This window comes from Mirounga angustirostris, unplaced genomic scaffold, assembly GCF_029215605.1.
Source record: "Mirounga angustirostris isolate CCGP_5_RB_7025 unplaced genomic scaffold, mMirAng1.0.hap1 SCAF_17, whole genome shotgun sequence".
In the NCBI taxonomy this organism is placed as follows: Eukaryota; Metazoa; Chordata; class Mammalia; order Carnivora; family Phocidae; genus Mirounga; species Mirounga angustirostris.
This window is the reverse complement of record NW_026991725.1, coordinates 53,801,759-53,821,418: the sequence shown is the minus strand read 5'-3', so window position 1 is coordinate 53,821,418 and position 19,660 is coordinate 53,801,759. Positions and strand designations below refer to the sequence as shown.

General features: G+C 39.6%; 1 protein-coding gene across 1 annotated transcript in view; it reads left to right on the top strand.

Moving 5' to 3' along the window:
* Positions 1-2,245: 2,245 nt before the first annotated feature.
* Positions 2,246-19,660, top strand: part of TEKT3 (tektin 3) — a 31,985-nt gene continuing 14,570 nt past the window's right edge. The window contains exons 1-4 of the mRNA XM_064582457.1: positions 2,246-2,824; positions 5,273-5,356; positions 13,322-13,392; positions 17,650-17,793. Of these exons, the coding sequence (XP_064438527.1) occupies positions 2,246-2,824; positions 5,273-5,356; positions 13,322-13,392; positions 17,650-17,793 (878 nt within the window). The remainder of the gene's footprint in view (positions 2,825-5,272; positions 5,357-13,321; positions 13,393-17,649; positions 17,794-19,660) is intronic.

The window sequence follows — 19,660 nt, the reverse complement described above, 5'->3', positions numbered from 1 at the left end:
TTGGAATTCCTTGGTTGAAGGACCAAGTAAGTCGCTAGCTTTTATTGTCAAGAACTAAGAAAATCCAAGTAAGAGTGGCCCAAAGCCCACTTGAAGTTTCTTGCTGAAAGAAAACTGACAAGATTATTTCTAGATTTGACTGGAGAAGAGGTTAGAACTGAAAGTAGCCATGAGGACCCTAAGGCCTCAAGTTGCTTTGAATTTTCTTTTTTGAAAAACATTGTTTAACTTCCAAACTGAGGGGAAGAACTGCAAGTGATTATTAAGGTTTCTTTTTCACGACCATACTCATAAGCTTGGCCAATACAAGGTATCTGGGGACTGAGGGAGGGAAGAATTAGGAAAAGGTCAGGGAGCTAGGGTTGCGTGGGCCACCACCATTGCATGGGCAGCTATTTCACCACATGTGGAATGAGTGTGTTTCAATTTGACCACAATTCTACAAATAGATTATTTTGTGGTTTGGGGACCAAAGGCCTTAAGACATAGCTATTTAAATAATCATCGAAGGCGCCTGGGTGGCTCAGTTGGTTAAGCGACTGCCTTCGGCTCAGGTCATGATCCTGGAGTCCCGGGATCGAGTCCCACATCGGGCTCCCTGCTCAGCAGGGGGTCTGCTTCTCCCTCTGACCCTCCTCCTCTCATGCTCTCTGTCTCTCATTCTTTCTCTCTCTCAAATAAATAAATAAAATCTTAAAAAAAAAAAAAGATTTAAATAATCATCGAATGATTTCTTTTTTTTTTCTGAGATGGTTATAGAATTGGATCTGATTTATTTTTCCTTTTCAGTAAATGAGTCCATAGACATTAACCCCCAAACAGAATGATGTTTACATGCTGAAAAGTATGTCAATCAGCTGTGGTCTGGGCTAAAAATAACCAAAAGTTCTAGACAATAGAATACTTTTCAACTGGTAAAAAGAATGAAGTGGATCTATATGTTCTAACAGGGGGAGAGGTCAGAAATATTTTTAAAAATGTGTGTTCTAGGGCGCCTGGGTGGCTCAGTCGGTTAAGCGTCTGCCTTTGGCTCAGGTCATGATCCTGGCGTCCTGGGATCGAGCCCCGCGTCAGGCTTCCTGCTCCTTGGGAGCCTGCTTCTCCCTCTGCCTCTCTCTCTCTCTCTCTCTGTCCCTCATGAATAAATAAATAAAATCTTAAAAAAAAAGAAAAAAAATACATATAATGATTAATAATGTATAATAATATATACATATAATGATTAATAATGATAAATAATACATATAATGATTAAGATAATTCAATATTTGTATTTAAAAAGCTCTGTTCATATGTATAAATTGTATATAAGTAGATGCATTTTTAAGGTAGCTTTAAAAATGATACATATGTTGGTATATAATAGGAAAATCTGGAAAGAAACAGCTGTTAATGAACTACTCAATGTTCAAAGTGTTCCCTTTTGGGGGAGGGATGGATATTTATCTTTTATTTTATATACTCTTTTGAATTAGTAGTTTAAAAAGCTCACATTTATTGAGCTTTTATTTTGAGCCCAGGACTGTGATAAGCATTTCAAGTGCTTAGCATTGTCTTGCTTACTCTCATAACTGCTCTAGAGTGTCTGTATCGGAGGTGCCTAGAGGTGGGAAGTTGCCAGGAGAAGGGAGCCAGGTATTTGCCTTGAGCTATGTTTGCACACCAAGCACACTATTGTTATCCAGGTTTTGTGCTCATTTAGGATGACTTGGTAGGGGAAATGCTGCCAAGTAACATCCTGCTGGTAATACCTCTCATAATAATCCAGAGAAGTAAGTACTACTATTATTCCATTTTAGAGATGAGGAAATTGAGGCATGGATAGCTTAAGTAATTTGCCCAATGCCTCACAGCTAGTAAATAGCAGAGCCAAGATTTGAGTCCCTGTTAAAATGCATACTTCAGGCTCTTAATTTAGATTTGTTACAAGATAATAATAACTTAAATTTAAGTCATAATTTAAAAAAATTTCAGAAATTCAAGTGGCCAATCCAAAAAAAAAAGTAGTTTTTAGTATATTCTAGAAACAGAGATGGGAAAAAATATTTTTGGAACATATTATCACTGGTAAGGGTGGATATCAAATTAGAACAAATACCTAATATGTTAGGGAGTACTGCTACTAAAAGTCAAATGTGGCTTTTATTTGTAAATTTTCACCAAAGATTAATTTATGTGACTGTCTGTTTTTACATCCTCCCCCCCCTTTTAAACAGGAGAGATTTATAAATAGTGTTTGAGCATCATGGAGCCTTTAGGTTCTACGTTAACGGCAACTTATGCCCACCCTAGACCAACACCGACCAACTTTCTACCAGCCATCAGTATTATGGCATCAAGCTATAGGGACCGCTTCCCCCACTACAATTTAACCCATACCTTGAGCCTTCCTTGGAGACCAAGTACATACTACAAAGTAGCCTCCAACTTGCCGACCTTGGGTCCGTACTGCACCAGATCTCAGAAGGTGTGCGAGAGTACCATGCTTCCCTTTGTTTCCAATAGAACCACTCTCTTCACAAGGTATACTCCTGATGATTGGTACAGGTCCAATTTAACCAACTATCTCGAATCCAACACTTCCCGACATAATTCAGAGAGACTAAGGGTAGATACATCTCGCCTGATTCAAGACAAATATCAGCAAACAAGAAAAACTCAAGCAGACTCCACCCAAAATTTGGGAGAACGAGTCAATGACATAGGATTTTGGAAATCTGAAATCACTCATGAGTTGGATGCAATGATTGGAGAGACAAATGAACTCACTGATGTTAAGAAAAAATTGGAGAGGGCTTTGATGGAGACAGAAGCCCCTCTTCAGGTAAATATAAGACCTTATAATAAAAGACACTACATATTTGTATGATTATAATCCACTAAGTGAATTACTGTGGTTATTCTCTGTCAAATTATGCTTCACTTCACCTATAGAAGCCAACGTCCTATCAGTCCATCTACAACTACTTTCAGTAGTTGGTAAAACCATGACCAGTTTTACACATCCTACAGAACAACCATTTAAGTAGAATGAATTCTGAATGCAAAGCAAAGGAGGTTAAGTAGAGAGACACCCTCAGGGTCCACAGTGTTTTATGGTAAGAATGCCATCTACCCATTTATTAAATAGGCTGCCTGGGCATTGCTGTCCCTGGATTATTGTATATAATATTTGAAGGAAAAAAGTACTATTCTTTTAATCTGTGTCATGAAATGCCTCCTGTGCATATGTTATGATTCCTTTTTAGGGCACAGTGAAATGATCAATGAGACCATCTTAGGAGATGGGGTGAGTTTGATTGAATAGAGAAATGCGCCTGAGGTTAAGCCAGTTGTTATGGTCATGGAGGCAGCATTTTAGTTTGTTGCTGGCCTCTGGCTACTGCTCACCCACCAAGTGTGTGATTGGGGGAGGGGGCTCCAACCCCATTCTACCCACCACCATTGAAAGAAGACATTCCATAATTTGAAGATGCACAAATTACAGAAATCAGGAAGTGTATATATATTGATGAAGCAAACACCATTTTTCTTCATGTTTGTATGACTTACTTCCCATGTGATAAGCATTTGCAGTAGGTCTTTATTATGACATCTGTAGCAGAAGAGTTTAGAGAATTAAGGAGCTAGAAGTCTAGTGGGTTGAAGAGTCTGTTGGAGACCCCTGAACGTTGTTATTTCTTATTGCACACTCCCACCCCGTCCCCCCACCAAACACAAGCACACAAAAATACACACAACCTCCAGAAATCCTAAGAAAGGATTTCTCAAATGATGTCCTTTTAAATTAACTTATCATTAGATGTTTTTCAGGATCGGAAGCCCTTCCATACTTTCTTTGTGCTCTGGCTCATCTTGAGGTTTCCTGGTCTATTCTGCACCCCACCTTACCCACTCCACTTTAGAGTATCCTTAAAATGATAGCCACTTGCCCTCTGAATTTCCAGAGGACTTCAAGTTTCTTCCTTTCAGTACTCCTCTTGGTGATATGGGTCTAATTTGTATTTTTTTCTGCAATTCTTGTCCAAATGTTCCTCTGTGTTCGAACATTTACTATCAGCACAGTGTAGGAAGGTCCTGATTAAAATTAGAATTAGTCACATAAACAGAAACGTCTCAAAAGGGAAAATCCAGATGATCAACTAATATAAGAAAAAAAGTTAAAATTCCCTAATAAAAATGCAAATTAAATCAATGAAGTATCCATCTTTGGCCTATCATATTTGCAACAGTAGAAACTGATGATATCTAGAATTGGCCAAAGTGAAGAAGATGGATACTTTTCTATGTTGCAGGTAAGATGAGTAGAATTCTACTAGACTTGGGTTAGTAGAAACTTACAAAAAGCAGATTAGTAATATACATGAAAATAATCAGAGTTCCCCTCAACCCATGAATTCATTTTCTAGTAAATGAAAATATACATTCATTCAAAGATTTTGTTCAACAATATGATGTCCACATTACAGTGTACATACTATTATATTTTATGCCGAAAACATTAACATTATACAGTCATTCCATGTCATGAAATAGTCTTTGAAAAAAGTGTTTTAACATTTGCATAATGTTCTTTCATACATAATTTATTGTTAGCAATCCAAGCTGTTTTCCACTCGAGTCATTAGCATACTTTGTCTCAAAGAATATTTTATGACTGGGGCCTACCATTTAATGTCAATCCTAAAAAGCATAATAAAAAATTGCAAGGACAAACTGTGATAGGAATATGGCTAAATCATTTTCTACTTTTCTACATTTTTTCTTTTTAATGGATAAGGCACATTATTTTTGTAATTAGGAAAACAATAAATGGTACTTAAAATAATCACTTGGATTTTTGGCTACACAAATATTTTGGCCTCTTTAAAGATAATAATTTGTTTCTTCCTCACTCATCTCAATAGAAAATATTTGGAAATAATGTTTCAGGATATTATTTCTGTAGCAGAAATTAATGCTAAGTAATTTTCTCCAATGTTAATTTGTAGGAATCAAGTAGATGCCATATGCTTGATTTTGTCACCTTTCCAAATTAGAATTTTTTTCCAAATCACTTTGAAGAGTGAACTCTACCTTTTAACTAGCAATAAGGATTTACTTAGTTGTTATGGTGGGTCTCATGCTAGATTTCCCGCAAAATGGCTTGAAAAGTTGGTAAATTGGTATTGGGAGTATCTATTGACTTGTTTTAGAACCAAATCCTTAGAGCTGCTCATCGCTGATTTTAGTTACTTTGTATTAGTGCTTTCCATTATTTGTGTATCTGTAGGTAGCCAGAGAATGTCTATTTCATCGAGAGAAGAGAATGGGGATTGATCTAGTTCACGATGAAGTGGAAGCCGAACTGTTGACGGTAAGTACAGTCAATAGCAAGAAATGTAGTTGCAAACATGTGCTTAATGTGTAGAAACAAACAAAAATTATGTTATATGAAGCCATTTATAAATAAGTTATAGTATCAAATGTTTATAGCATTTAGAAAAGATTTTTTTTTTTTTTTTTGGTTATAAAAGTAATAGATGTTCGTTGAGAGAATTCAAAAGATACAGACTAGGATAAAGAAAGATAAAAATCATCTGAAGCTCAGTTGGACAGAAATCACTGTTAATTTTGGAGAATTTCAGTTTATTCAGAGAATTTCAGAGAATTTCTTTTTATTAATCATACTTAGACACCATCCAACTAAAAGACACACAAACATGTCTTCAAGATTAGAATTATACTGTATACATAATTTGAATAGTGCTTTTTTTGATGGATAAATGCTCAACGATGTTTACTCTTAAATATGGTTGTAGGGAAGGCAGCACCATTCTTTTTAAAGACTTAATTTTTTTAGAGCAGTTTTAGGTTCACAGCAAAACTGAGGGTAAGGCATAGAGATTTCCCATACAGCCCCTGCTAGGGCACAGCTTCCCCCATTACCAACATCCCCCACCAGAGTGGTACATTTGTCACCATTGATGAACCTACATTGATACATCATTGTCATCCAAAGTCTGGAATACCCTTAGGGTTCACTCTTGGTGGTGCAGATTTTATGGGTTTGGGCAAAGGTATAATGACATATCCATCATTGTAGTATACAGAGTATTTTCACTTCCCTAAGAATCCTGTGTGTGCTGCCTATTCATCCTTCCCCTCTAAAAGTGCTTTATTCATTTAAGAATTGTGTTGGGGTAATTTTCCTATAGCATTAGATATACTTCTATGTGTATATGTATGATATGCATGATTTTAATGGTTACACTGTGTTCCACAATGTGAAGGTGCTACCATTAAAAAAAAAAAATCAATTCTTTCTTTTTGAATAGTTGTTTCCCTATCTCAGTCCCCCTTTGGTTTTCTTGCTATTATAATAACACAGCTGTGTACAAAAATATTATTATTGATAACTGTATGTATTTCTGATTATTTCCTTGGAATACTTTTCAAGAAATGTAATGGGTGGGTCAAAAGGCAGATGCTTTTGGGAAGTTTTGCTCTATAGCCAAATTGTCATCCAGAAGCTGAGAGTCATATGCGCACTACTATGCTGATTCTCCTGCTAGGCTCCCTTCCATGTCCACCAATTAAATGTGACTTAGGTCTAAGTTCTCTGGCCTTCACTTGCCAGACTTATTCCCACAAGATCTGTGCCATTCCTTAAGATTTCATCCGCTTCATGCTTTGGCCTTCCTAATCTCTTTTTCAGGCCAGACACTCTATTGTGCATTAGTTCTGTGTCCCTAAGTCCCTGTCAAATGAATTTATGTTGGAAAGCCTGCTACCCCTCCCCGCTTTTTTGGTTCATATTCATGAAGCCTGAAAGTGTACTTTCCTTCTACCCCGATGCCTTCCACCTTCCCCTTCCTACTGATGGTACCAAGGTTCTCCTGTCACTTGTGGCATGGCTTGCTGACTATCTTCACCCTTTGTAATCAGTTTCCAGCTCCTGTAAAATTGTTCCTCTCCTTTCCATTCTGTTCTCTCTTACCATTGTTCAAAACCATCCTTTCCTCCTTCAGAACTGGTTAATGCGAAATCCCCAAATATCTTCCCTTCACTTGGATCTCTACTACCATTACCACCAGTGGTTCGAGCCGCTAAAAACTCTTCCTTGACTCCCTAATTTCTATGACCTTCCATTGTCTGGCTCTCACTCCTTCTCAGTCCCATTTCCTACTCTGACTTGCTGAATTTCTGCAGCAGGAAATCAATTCACTATCCTTGAACCAGCATGGCTGGGTCCCACCTGTTTGCCTTTCTGTGATTGGTCCTTGGTTAAAAAAAAAAAAAAAAAGAATCCTTGGTAAGAAAGTAAATGTGATGAGCTAGCAAGTTGGTCATCAGTAATATTATCCTCCTAAATCATCAGGGTCCCTTTTAACATTGCATTAAATTATTTTTAGTGACCTATTGCATTATGGATGATAAGCAGAAGCTTTTTTTTAAATTTGCTCTTTGCTTTCCTCTACTGCATGATTCTCTGAAAGAAATATGCATGGAAATAATAAATTCAGGAAAGTTTTGGCCACTACAAAGAGGCTATGCAATCTATTTTGTAAAAGCCACAGTACCTATTGCTGCCACATGAGTGATTAGGAAGAAGATCCCAAATCAAGTAGTTTTATGTGGATGGGTCGATGCTCTGCTGTTTCTTCCTTCCCTGCCTCTGATGAATCGCCCATCTTGAAATAATCTGTAATCTACTTTGTCATTCTAAAGGGGGAAGAATTTACCAGCAAATATCCTTTGGCCTCTTCTTCTCACTGATCCTGAGATGTTTTGTATCAAGTAAATTATACATCAGTTCTAACAATTCTTAACTTCATCAGAATATCTCTTGGTATTTACAAGACTTTTTTTTTTTAAACTTTACTACTTTTAGTGTATTATTCTAGCTCTCAAACCTGGCTGCACCTTAGAATCACTTGAAGAAGGTTTTAAAAACATCAATGACTGGGTCCCACACCCAGAAATTCTGATTCAAATCTGGAGTGGGGACTAGGCATTGGTATTAAAAATATTCCCCAGATAATTTTAATGAACAGCCAGAGTTCAGAACCACTATAAAATATTGTTGATAGGAATTAATGAAGACCTAAATGAGTGGACATATGTGCATGTATTGGGAGACTTAAATAGTGTTAAGGTGGCTGTACTTCTCAACATGGACCATAGATTCAACAGAATCCTTGTCAAAATCCCAGCTGACTTCTTTGTAAAAACTGACAAGCTGATCCTGAAATTCACATGGAAATTCAAGGGATTCAGAATAGCCAAAATAATATTGAAAAAGAAGAAATTCAGAGGACCCACACTTCTTGATTTAAAAACTTACTACAAAGGTTACAATACATGAGACAATAAAGATAGACATATAGTCAATGGAATAGAATTTGAGAATCCAGAAATAAACCCTCCCTTTTACAATCAATTCGTCTTCAACAAGGGTGCCGAGATGATCAATGGGAAAGGAATACTCTCATGAACAAATGGTGATTGGAGAGTTGTATGTCTGTTTGCAAAAGACTGAAGTTGGACTTTTACATCACACCATATATAAAAAATTGAATAAAAGTGGATCAAAGACTTAAATGTAAGAGCTACAATTGTAAAACTCTTAGAAGAAAACATAGGCATAAATATTTGTGACACAGGAGTAGGCAACCATTTCTTAAATCTGACACCAAAAGCACAAACCGCACACAACATAAGAAAAAAGAGATAAACTGATCATCACCAAATGACAAACTTGGATGCTTCAAAGAACATCACCAACAAAGTGAAAAGAAAATCCATAGAATGGAAGAAAATCTTCTCAAATCATACATCTGATAAAGGACTTGTATCCATAATATATAAAGAACTCTTGAAATTAAAGCTAAAAAAACCCCAAATAACCCAACTCAAAATAGGCAAAGGATTTGAACAGAGAGTTCTCCAAAATGAGTATACACATGGCTGATAAGGACAGTAAAAAACGCTCATCATTAGTTCATCAGGGAAATGCAAATAAAACCACAATGAAATACCACCTCACACCCCTTAGAATGGCTATACTTAGAAACACAGATAATAGCAAGTGTTGGTGGGAATGTGCCGGTTGGGATGTAAAGGATGCACCTGCTTTGGAAAATGGTTAAATATAGAGTAGCCATATGATTCAGTAGTTCTACTCCTATGTATCTGCCCAAGAGTAAGTACATACCTACACAAGAACTTGTACATGAATGTTCATAGCAGCATTATTCATAACAGCCATTTCGAAACAACACAAATGTCCATCCGCTGATCAGTGACATATAAAATGTGGTGTAGCCATACGGTAGAATGTTATTTAGCCATAAAAAGTGCTAAAACATTCTACTACATGGATGATCCTTGAAAATTTATGCTAAGTGAAGCAGTCAGGCACAAAGGACGGCACATTGCAGGATTCCATTTCCATGAAATGTCCAGATTAGGGAAATCTATAGAGACTGAGTAGATTAGTGGCAGCCTCAGAGAAACAGGCTCAGGAGATTGGAAACGGGGTGACAGTGAAAGGGTATGTTGTTTCTTTGGGAGGTAATGAGGATGTTCTACAATTGGTTCTGGTGATGGTTACATAACTCTGAATATACTGAAAACCATTGAATTGTACAGTCAAATACGTGAGCTCTATTGTACATGAGTTATATCTCAATAAATCTATTTTTTAAACAACCACCACCACTGCTTTAGGGGTTTAATATTTTCTAGACCAGTAGCAGAGGTTACTTTATCTCAAAATAACTAAATCTGCAGTTAAAGTAATGGTTTGTCAACTGAGGGGTGCCTTGATCATTGCCAATTAATTCAAGTAATGAGTGTATCCTTAGCTTACTCAAAGTAGTGATATTAGCATATCTTTTAACCAACACTGGTCTAATTTTTTTGAATAACTAAATAAACATTGGCAAAGAAAAGAAGTAGCCTTAAAAGGCCTGCTTTTGAAGAAGGTGGCCACATTGAAATATTTTCTCATGAATTCTGTTGACTTTTACATTTAATCAGTGATATTCACCAAATTCTTATAGAATGGCTTCTCTTGGGGGATTGATCAGGGTACCATCTTTTTGGTCCTCCTAGACTAGGCTAACTCCTTGAACTTTTTAAAGCCAAATGAACCTTGAGTACAGATTAATAGATAAATTAACAGTGGGAGACAATTCCAAAGGTAGGCATTCCCTATTTCCATGAACCCTTCTGCCTCCAACCATCTGATATTTATCATACGACATTATTTAAATTCAAATATAGAAATTATTGTTGAAGAATATTTTTAATAACAAGAGTCTCATTAAATGCATTTTTTTCCCATTAGAGTCCCGGACATTCCCACTACATGCCTTGTGTATATATAGTATAAAAGCTCACTAGGATTTTGGGTGTTAAATAGTATTTTCTTTTTTTTTTTTTATTCTTATGTTAGTCCCCATACATTACATCACTAGTTTTAGATGTAGTGTTCCATGATTCATTGTTTGTGCATAACACCCAGTGCTCCATGCAGAACGTGCCCTCCTCAACACCCACCACCAACTAACCCATCCTCCCACCCCCCTCCCCTTCAGAACCCTCAGTTTGTTTTTCAGAGTCCATCGTCTCTCATGGTTCGTCTACCCCTCCGATTTCCCCCGCTTCATTCTTCCCCTCCTGCTACCTTCTTCTTCTTCTTCTTCTTTTTTTTTTCCTTAACATATATTGCATTATTTGTTTCAGAGGTACAGATCTGAGATTCAACCGTCTTGCACAATTCACAGCGCTTACCAGAGCACATATCCTCCCCAGTGTCCACCACCCAGTCACCCCATCCCTCCCACCCCACCCCCCACCCCAGCAACCCTCAGTTTGTTTCCTGTGATTAAGAATCCCTCTATCAGTGAGGTCATATGATACATGTCTTTCTCTGACTTATTTCGCTCAACATAATACCCTCCAGTTCCATCCACGTCGTTGTACATGGCAAGATCTCATTCCTTTTGATGGCTGCATAATATTCCATTGTATATATATATGCCACCTCTTCTTTATCCATTCATCTGTCGATGGACATCTTGGCTCTTTCCACAGTTTGGCTATTGTGGACATTGCTGCTATAAACATCGGGGTGCACGTACCCTTTTGGATCCCTACTTTTGTATCTTTGGGGTAAATACCCAGTAGTGCAATTGCTGGATCATATGGTAGCTCTATTTTCAACTTTTTGAGGAACCTCCATACTGTTTTCCAGAGTGGCTGCACCAGTGTGCATTCCCACCAACAGTGTAGGAGGGTTCCCCTTTGGAGAAGGCCTTTAAAATCAAATGAACAAAGTAGAGACCAAAAGGGGATATTTAATAAATTTGACATCAAAGAAATCATGTATGTCTAAATATTGAACTCACTATGCAAAAATAAAAGGCAAAGGACAAACTGGTTAAAAATATACATATGCTTTTATATTATATATATTTATGCTTACATTTATGACATTTATGGTGGGAAAAGATCAAATTTTAAATATAAGAATACTTATAAATTAATAAAAAAAAACAACAGAAAAAGTGCAGAAGCAGGTAATTCGCAAAAGAAGAAAGTAGAATGATGAACAAATACATAGTTAAAATATCAACCTGCAGTTAGCCCAGTAATGGGTATTAAGGAGGGCACGTATTGCATGGAGCACTGGGTGTTATATGCAAACAATGAATCATGGAACACTATCAAAAACTGATGATGTACTGTATGGTGACTAACATAACATAAAACAAAATTAAAAAAAAAAGAAAAAAAATCAACTTGCAAATTTCACCAGGTTTGTTGTTTGGGAGAGGGTCCTATCACACTGACAGAAATGGAGAGGATTTGGTAGTGACCGCTTAGTAGGTGAGGAGAGGAAGCTTACTCTCATTTATTGTTGTAAATGGGTACAACTTCTTGGAAGGGCAATTGGTTGTATTTGTCAAAACCTTGAAAAAAGGCATACCCCTTTGGTGGTGTCTCAGCATTTACTGAGGTTGTTCATCATGGTACAGTTTAATGTCATGGGAAAATGTTCAGGTTTAGAATGAAAAGGTGGGGGGCACCTGGGTGGCTCAGTTGGTTAAACATCCCACTCTTGATCTCAGCTCAGGTCATGATCTCAGGGTCATGAGATCGAGCCGACAGGGGCTTGCACTCAGCAGGGAGTCTGTTTGAGATTCTCTTTCTCCCTTTCCCTCTGCCCCTGCCCCTGCTCTCTCTAAATACATAAATAAAATCTTAAAAAAAAAAAAAATGAAAAGGCAGGCCACAAAACAATACACATAGGGTGATGTGCTTGAAAAAGTGAAAACAGTGACCATGTGCGCTTTTTAAATGTCTTCTCGGTGCTATTTTGAATTTCTAGACTTTCTAATGTGAATATGAATTTCAGAGGGCAGCGAGAAATGTTTACTTTTTTTTTTTTTTAAAGATTTTATTTATTCATCTGAGACACAGAGATACAGAGAGAGAGAGAGCATGAGCAGGGAGAGAGGCAGAGGGAGAAGGAGAAGCAGACTCCCCGCTGAGCAGGGAGCCCGATGCGGGGCTCGATCCCAGGACCCCGGGATCATGACCTGAGCCGAAGGCAGATGCTTAACCATCTGAGCCACCCAGGTGCCCCGAAAAATATTTACTTAATACGTCTCTGATACAGCACATGCTGTGTAATAGTGTATATATCCTGGAGGCATCAGAATGCCGTGTGTGGTCAAGTAGAGCAGCGTACAGAGGTGTTTGTCTGAGCGTATGTAGGAGCTGAGCTGCAGGGTACAGGCAATGGAGGGAGGGCTGGCCTCCCGGTGTGGAAGTCAAGTTTCTATTTGGACCAAAGAGCTGGGTCTGTTGAGGTTATATGCACTGCCAGAGGGAGGTCCCTTTTTGGCTGCCCCTTTCCCTCCCCAGTTTACTTTGTCTTGGAAGAATAGTTATTATAAAAGAAGCCTGCATTAAGTCCAACCTTGCACATCACCAGAATTTATTTATTAACTTACTGTTATATTGTTTTAGTTACGGGCCAGAGATAAAAACAAAGACAAATCCTACAGTTTTACTCCTGTCCCAAATTGTTACATAATATAATTTTCCTGTGACCCTATAAAGGGGTGAACCTCAGTTTAATGTTTAGATTGCAGGACCATGAGGGCATAAAGGTAAATAAGTGGGTGTAAAAATTGTTTTCTTGTTTCACTTGACAATTTTTTTCCAGGAAGAGTTTTCCTTTGTTGATGTTTTGTTACATTGTTGACTTTGGATGTTATACCCATTGATGAAAACATTAATGTGTTTTTTTTTTCCAATTGAGTAGGAAGTTGATATTATTCTGTGTTGTCAAGAAAGGATGAAGCTGCATTTGGATAAGGCCATTGCTCAACTTGCGTAAGACCTTTAACTCTATATACAATTTAAAATCTATCTCAAAACTATGCTTTCATGCCTCCCATTCAAATTTCTCTTAGCTTCTTATGTAAGGATTTCTTATATATGGATACACACACACTCACACACATATGTGCACATATACATTTTTATTTGGAGGTTGAGATGAGTACTTGGAGTGCTTGCTTTAAATTTATAGCTAAAGAAATAATTTTGAGGAGCGCCTGGGTGGCTCAGTCGGTTAAGCATCAGACTCTTGGTTTCAGCTCAGGTCATGATCTCAGCGTTGTGAGATTGAGCCCTGTGGGGGGCTTTGTGCTCAGCATGAGTCTGCTTGAGATTCCCTCCCCCTCTGCCTCTCCCCAAACTTGCACGTGCAGGCACATGCACTCTCTCTCTCAAATATATAAATAAAATCTTAAAAAAATAATTTTGAGATGCTAAAGAAAGGATTTCTGTCCTACCTTGGAGTATGGCTAAGATTTCTTTTAACTCAAAAGACTTTCATTCTTTTTTTTTTTTTAAAGATTTTATTTATTAATTTGAGAGAGAGAGAATGAGAGAGAACACATGAGAGGGGATAGGGTCAGAGGGCAAAGCAGACTCCCTGCCGAGCAGGGAGCCCGATGCGGGACTCGATCCAGGGACTCCAGGATCATGACCTGAGCCGAAGGCAGTCGCTTAACCAACTGAGCCACCCAGGCGCCCAAGACTTTCATTCTTTGAGGAGAGATTGACTTGTATATATTCAGCCCAGCAGCTGGGTAAGTAATGAATTGTGGCTCACTTTTATGATTATTTCCATAGCTCCTTAAAGACTCAGCCTTCTCTGATTTCCCAGGGACCCTTGTACCTGCTCCCTGGTGCTCTGGTTATACCCCCCTTGCAGCACTGTAATCGTTCACCCATCCTACTCTCTCCCAGAATACAAATCCCTCTTTTCTTGGCAATAGTAGATAGTAGGTACTTAATATTTATGGTGGGGATTGGGGCGGGGGAGAATAATAATCAAAAGAAGGTCTTAAGCAACGATAACAACCATCAGCATAGAAAACACATTGGTTGAGCCTCTTTCCTAACATGACCAGAAAGATGAATGTTCATCTGGTTATGGCCATGGAAAACAGCATCGAATATGTCACCCAAAGGAAAGGATGCTTCTGCTTATACTGACCTTGTCAAGGATAAGGTGTGAGACCCTGAAAAGAATACGTGTTTTGGAGGTATCAGTTCTGCTTGTTTGTTTGCCCACTGTGCCCATCAGGATTGATGCTCCACAGGTTGGTGAGGTTTAGGTGGCTGGGATCTCTCCCTCGCTGTGATTGGAAGTGTTCTTTAGTTTAGAAATGTTGAGGATGGATAGAAGATGAGTTAAGGATGACTTACTACACATGGTTTCGTTAACTATACTGTTTACCTGAGCTATAAATACAAAGCAGTGCAGTTCTGATATTACTTTTTGGCTTCTGCTCCCTAGAAATCATAGAACCACAGTTTAGCATCGTTCACAGAACGGTGCCTGTTCTGTTTTCTTCGGGTCCAGTTCCCAATCCTATTTTCTTTTATAATCTAAAATCTGCAGCTCATCCTCCACGTTCTTCACGCTTCTTGCCCAGATTGTTCCACAGCCACATCTTCATATCAGTCTCTGCTACAAACCGCCTCATTTTCCCAGCCCTGTTCAGGTCTTTGCAGAAAGTTCTGGCTCCATGTATGCACTTGTGTGGAACCTTTGTTGGTGATCCTTTAAAGACCTTGGTTTTCATTTAATACGCAGTGGATAAAATGCCTACCTCATTTCCTGGGATGGTTTCTCCAGGGTTTATGGAAGCCTTAACGTGGTCATTGGGCTTGGTCCAGTGAAGGCGATGTGAGGAGGGTTTTTCAACTCTATTTGCTTTTTTTTTTTTTTTTAATATTTTTATTTATTTATTTGACAGAGAGAGACACAGTGAAAGAGGGAACACAAGCAGGGGAGTGGGAGAGGGAGAAGCAGGCTTCCCGCCGAGCAGGGAGCCCGATGTGGGGCTCGATCCCAGGACCCTGGGATCATGACCCGAGCTGAAGGCAGACACTTAACGACTGAGCCACCCCGGTGCCCCCTCTATTTGCTTTGGAACACCCAACAAAGGCCTGAGTTTGGATCTCAGTTGAAAATGGAATGTCACTAGGCACCAATATGGCAGCCAAGGTTCTTCCCATCTTGGGCTATAGGAGAGGTGGATGGGGTGCTGCCTCAAGCACCTTCCTTAAGGAGGTTCTGAGGTTAGGTCAGAGGAGGTCAAGGGTGTGTCAGCCCAAGAGAGGAAGGGTATGGGGCATCTTGGTCCCAGACCACAAATGAGAAAGGCCTTTAATCCCAGAGTTTCAACACAATAACCTGAGATGGGAGATTGAACACAGAAATATCAAGGGGAGGCAGCTCTCTCACCTTTCATCTCTTGCACGTGTTTTAGAATTCACAAAAGTGTTTCAGGATCAAAATGCAGGTTACTGGCATGTTGCTACCCTCATTTCTATTTCACACAAAAAGAAGAGCTCTGATAAGTGACTTACCTAAAGGTACAAGCTAAGCTAAGGGGAAGCTGCAGCTGGAATTATCTATTCCATTCAACGGTGGCTTTACCAAGTGGCTCCTGTACACCAAGAACATTTTGGATGCCAGGAACACCAAAATGATGATCATCTGGTTGTCCTGCTTTTTCAAATACTATCTATATGCTAATGATCCCCCAATTTTTATTTCCATCCCAGACCTTTCTCCCAAATTCCAACAACCTCCTTGGTATCTGCACTTGGATGTTTAATGGACGCTCAAGCTCAGTGTATTGGCTGAACTTCTGTCTTCTCCCCAGCCTACTCTCCCACCGTTGTTGATGGAATTCTGCTATTCCAATTACTCAGCTTCACCCCTCCCCTACCCCTTCATGTTTAATCTCCTAGGGGAGTCTCTTGGCTCTCTTTAAAACATACTGAGAATCTGAACACTTGTCACCTCCTTCACTGCTACCCCCTTGGTCCAAGCCACTATCTCTCACCTGGGTAACTGTACCTATCTGTTAATGGGTCTCCCTGCCCCCTACAATCTGTTCTAAACCCAGCACCAAATGGTCCTTTAAAATTGTAAGTCAGTGGTCTCTCATTTCACTTGGAGGAAAACTTGACTCCTTCCAATGTCCTCCAACAAGGCCCTGAGTGATCTGCTTCTTCCTTCTGCAAGTTTTTGCTCAAACATTACCTCCTCAAGGAGTCCTACTCTGACCATCTTATTTAAATCATCATTCACACTCGTTTCCTTTTTTCTGCTTTGTTTTCTGCACTGTTCTAACAAACTACATGATTTGCTTATTCATTAGGGGTATTGCCTCTCTCCTCCCTCTAGAATGTACACTTCTTGAGAGAAGAGATGTTTGCTTTGTCCATTGATACATTCAGGCTTGAACAGTGCTTGACAGGTAGTAGACACTCAGTAATTACTTGTTGAATCAACCACTGCATGACTAAAGACATGGCTCACCTGTCACCCATGCCCACCCCATGGGTCTATCTCCTTGGTAGTGAGCTGCCGGGTCTCCTCTCTGTTTGGCAGGGCAGGGAACACCATGTATCTCAGCCTCTTCCTTCCCAGGAGGGTGGCTACTGGAGCAGATGAGCCTGGGGGCCCCCAATTCCTGATCTCCTTTCAATTACTCTGTCTCTGGCCTCAGAGCTCAATATTGATGCTTGGTTTCTATCTCCTGGCAAACTTCTTAGGCCTCATGTGACCACAAACTGAGGTCACTTATGGAAGGAGGGAGGCTGGCTATAGATGTCTATTAGCCTATAGAACTTCTTGGGGAATTGCACTCAAAGAATGGAGGAGTTAGGGTATAGAAGAGGAAAAAGAAGAAGGAAATAGAGGCACAGATGTGGACAGATTACTTTAAACCAGGGTCCTGTCTGGAACAATGTTTGTGTTAGGAAGACAGGTCCCAGCCCTGGGGCTCCAGATACCTGCCTTCTGTTTATCTATACCTTTTTCCCCCCAAGCTCCACCACACACCATGGGAGGGGAAGTGTGGACAGGGTTCTAATTACTCACTTGTATGGACATCTCCAGGGAAGCCTCTTTTTAATTGGGAAGCTGGACATTGTGTGAAAGAGGAGCGACCCAGACAGCAGTAGTGGGTGGGTCCCAGCACAGAAGAGCCAATTACTCTTCCTCATATCAAATTGTTTCCTAAGCCTGAAGCTCTATTTCCCCACTCTGTGTTACAGAGCTAACAGAGCTTCCCAGCACGAGCTGGAGAAGGACCTGAGTGATAAACAGGCGGCTTTCCGAATTGATGATAAGTGCCACCATCTGCGAAACACATCGGATGGCGTCAGCTACTTTCGCGGCGTGGAGAGGGTTGATGCGACGTAAGTCAGGCATGAACCACTTCTATGATTTCAGTGTCATTTAATTCATTCTCTCCCCCTTCAAAATGATGCAGCTTACAGATTAAAATGGAAAATATGGGAAGATGTGGGGAAGATAAAAGACACACCCTGCTTTGGACGAGTCTTCAGTAAGCATGTGTATTCCTGTCAGGCCTTGACATTTGCCTCTTCTATTGTTTTGTAAAAGAATATTTGTTGTTTACACTTATTGTGGTGAGCACTGAGTAATGTATAGAATTGTCGAATCACTGTGTTGTACACCTGAAAGTAATAGGACATTGTAAGTCAACCATACCTCAAAAAGCTCAAAAAGAGTGATTGTATTTCTAACTATGAAAATAGCAGCTACTTGAAGCAGAAAAACCTAGACAACACAGATAAGCATAAAGAAAATAAAGTGTTGCCAATGTGTTGGATGCCCTGGATTCTGCGGGGTACAAGCTGAAAAACAACTTCACATTTTATTACCACTGCTTGGGGTTTTTTATCGTTATGTTAATCACCATACATTACATCATCAGTTTTTGATGTAGTGTTCCATGATTCATTGTTTGGGTATAACACCCAGTGCTCCATGCAGAACGTGCCCTCTTTAATACCCACCACCAGGCTAACCCATCCTCCCACCCCCCTCCCCTCTAGAACCCTGTTTGTTTTTCAGAGTCCGTCGTCTCTCATGGTTCGTCTACCCCTCCGATATCCCCCCCTTCATTCTTCCCCTCCTGCTATCTTCTTTTTTCTTAACATATATTGCATTATTTGTTTCAGAGGTACAGATCTGAGATTCAACAGTCTTGCACAATTCACAAGGCTCACCATAGCACATACCCTCCCCAGTGTCTATCACCCAGCCACTCCATCCTTCCCACCCCCCACCACTCCAGCAACCCTCAGTTTGTTTCCTGAGATTAAGAATTCCTCATATCAGTGAGGTCATATGATACATGTCTTTCTCTGATTGACTTAATTTCGCTCAGCATTAACACTCCCTAGTTCTATCCACATCGTTGCAAATGGCAAGATCTCATTCCTTTTGATGGCTGCATAATATTCCATTGTATATATACACCACATCTTCTTTTTTTTTTATTATTATTTTTGTTTTGTTTTGTTTTTGTATTTTTTTTATTCTTACATTAATCCCCATACATTACATCATTAGTTTTAGATGTAGTGTTCCATGATTCATTGTTTGTGCATAACACCCAGTGCTCCATGCAGAATGTGCCCTCCTCAATACCCACCACCAGGCTAACCCATCCTCCCACCCCCCTCCCCTCTAGAACCCTCAGTTTGTTTTTCAGAGTCCATCGTCTCTCATGGTTCGTCTACCCCTCTGATGTCCCCCCCTACATTCTTCCCCTCCTGCTACCTTCTTCTTCTTTTTTTTTTTTCTTAACATATATTGCATTATTTGTTTCAGAGGTACAGATCTGAGATTCAACAGTCTTGCACAATTCACAGCACTTACCAGAGCACATACCCTCCCCAGTGTCTATTACCCAGTCACCCCATCCCTCCCACCCCACCCCCCACTCCAGCAACCCTCAGTTTGTTTCCTGCGATTAAGAATTCCTCATATCAGTGATACACCACATCTTCTTTATCCATTCATCTGTCGATGGACATCTTGGCTCTTTCCACAGTTTGGCTATGGACCACTGCTTGTTAAACTGGCTTCACCAATGGTTTCTTTACCACGTCCCTGGATGCAGTCTTGGGTTCATGGTGTTTTTCTAGCCATTCCCTTAAAAAAAAAAATCAACCTGACAGATTGAGGTGAAATTCACCTACGCTAAAATGCATTTGGTCTAAGTGTATACATTTTGGTGAGTTTTGACAAATT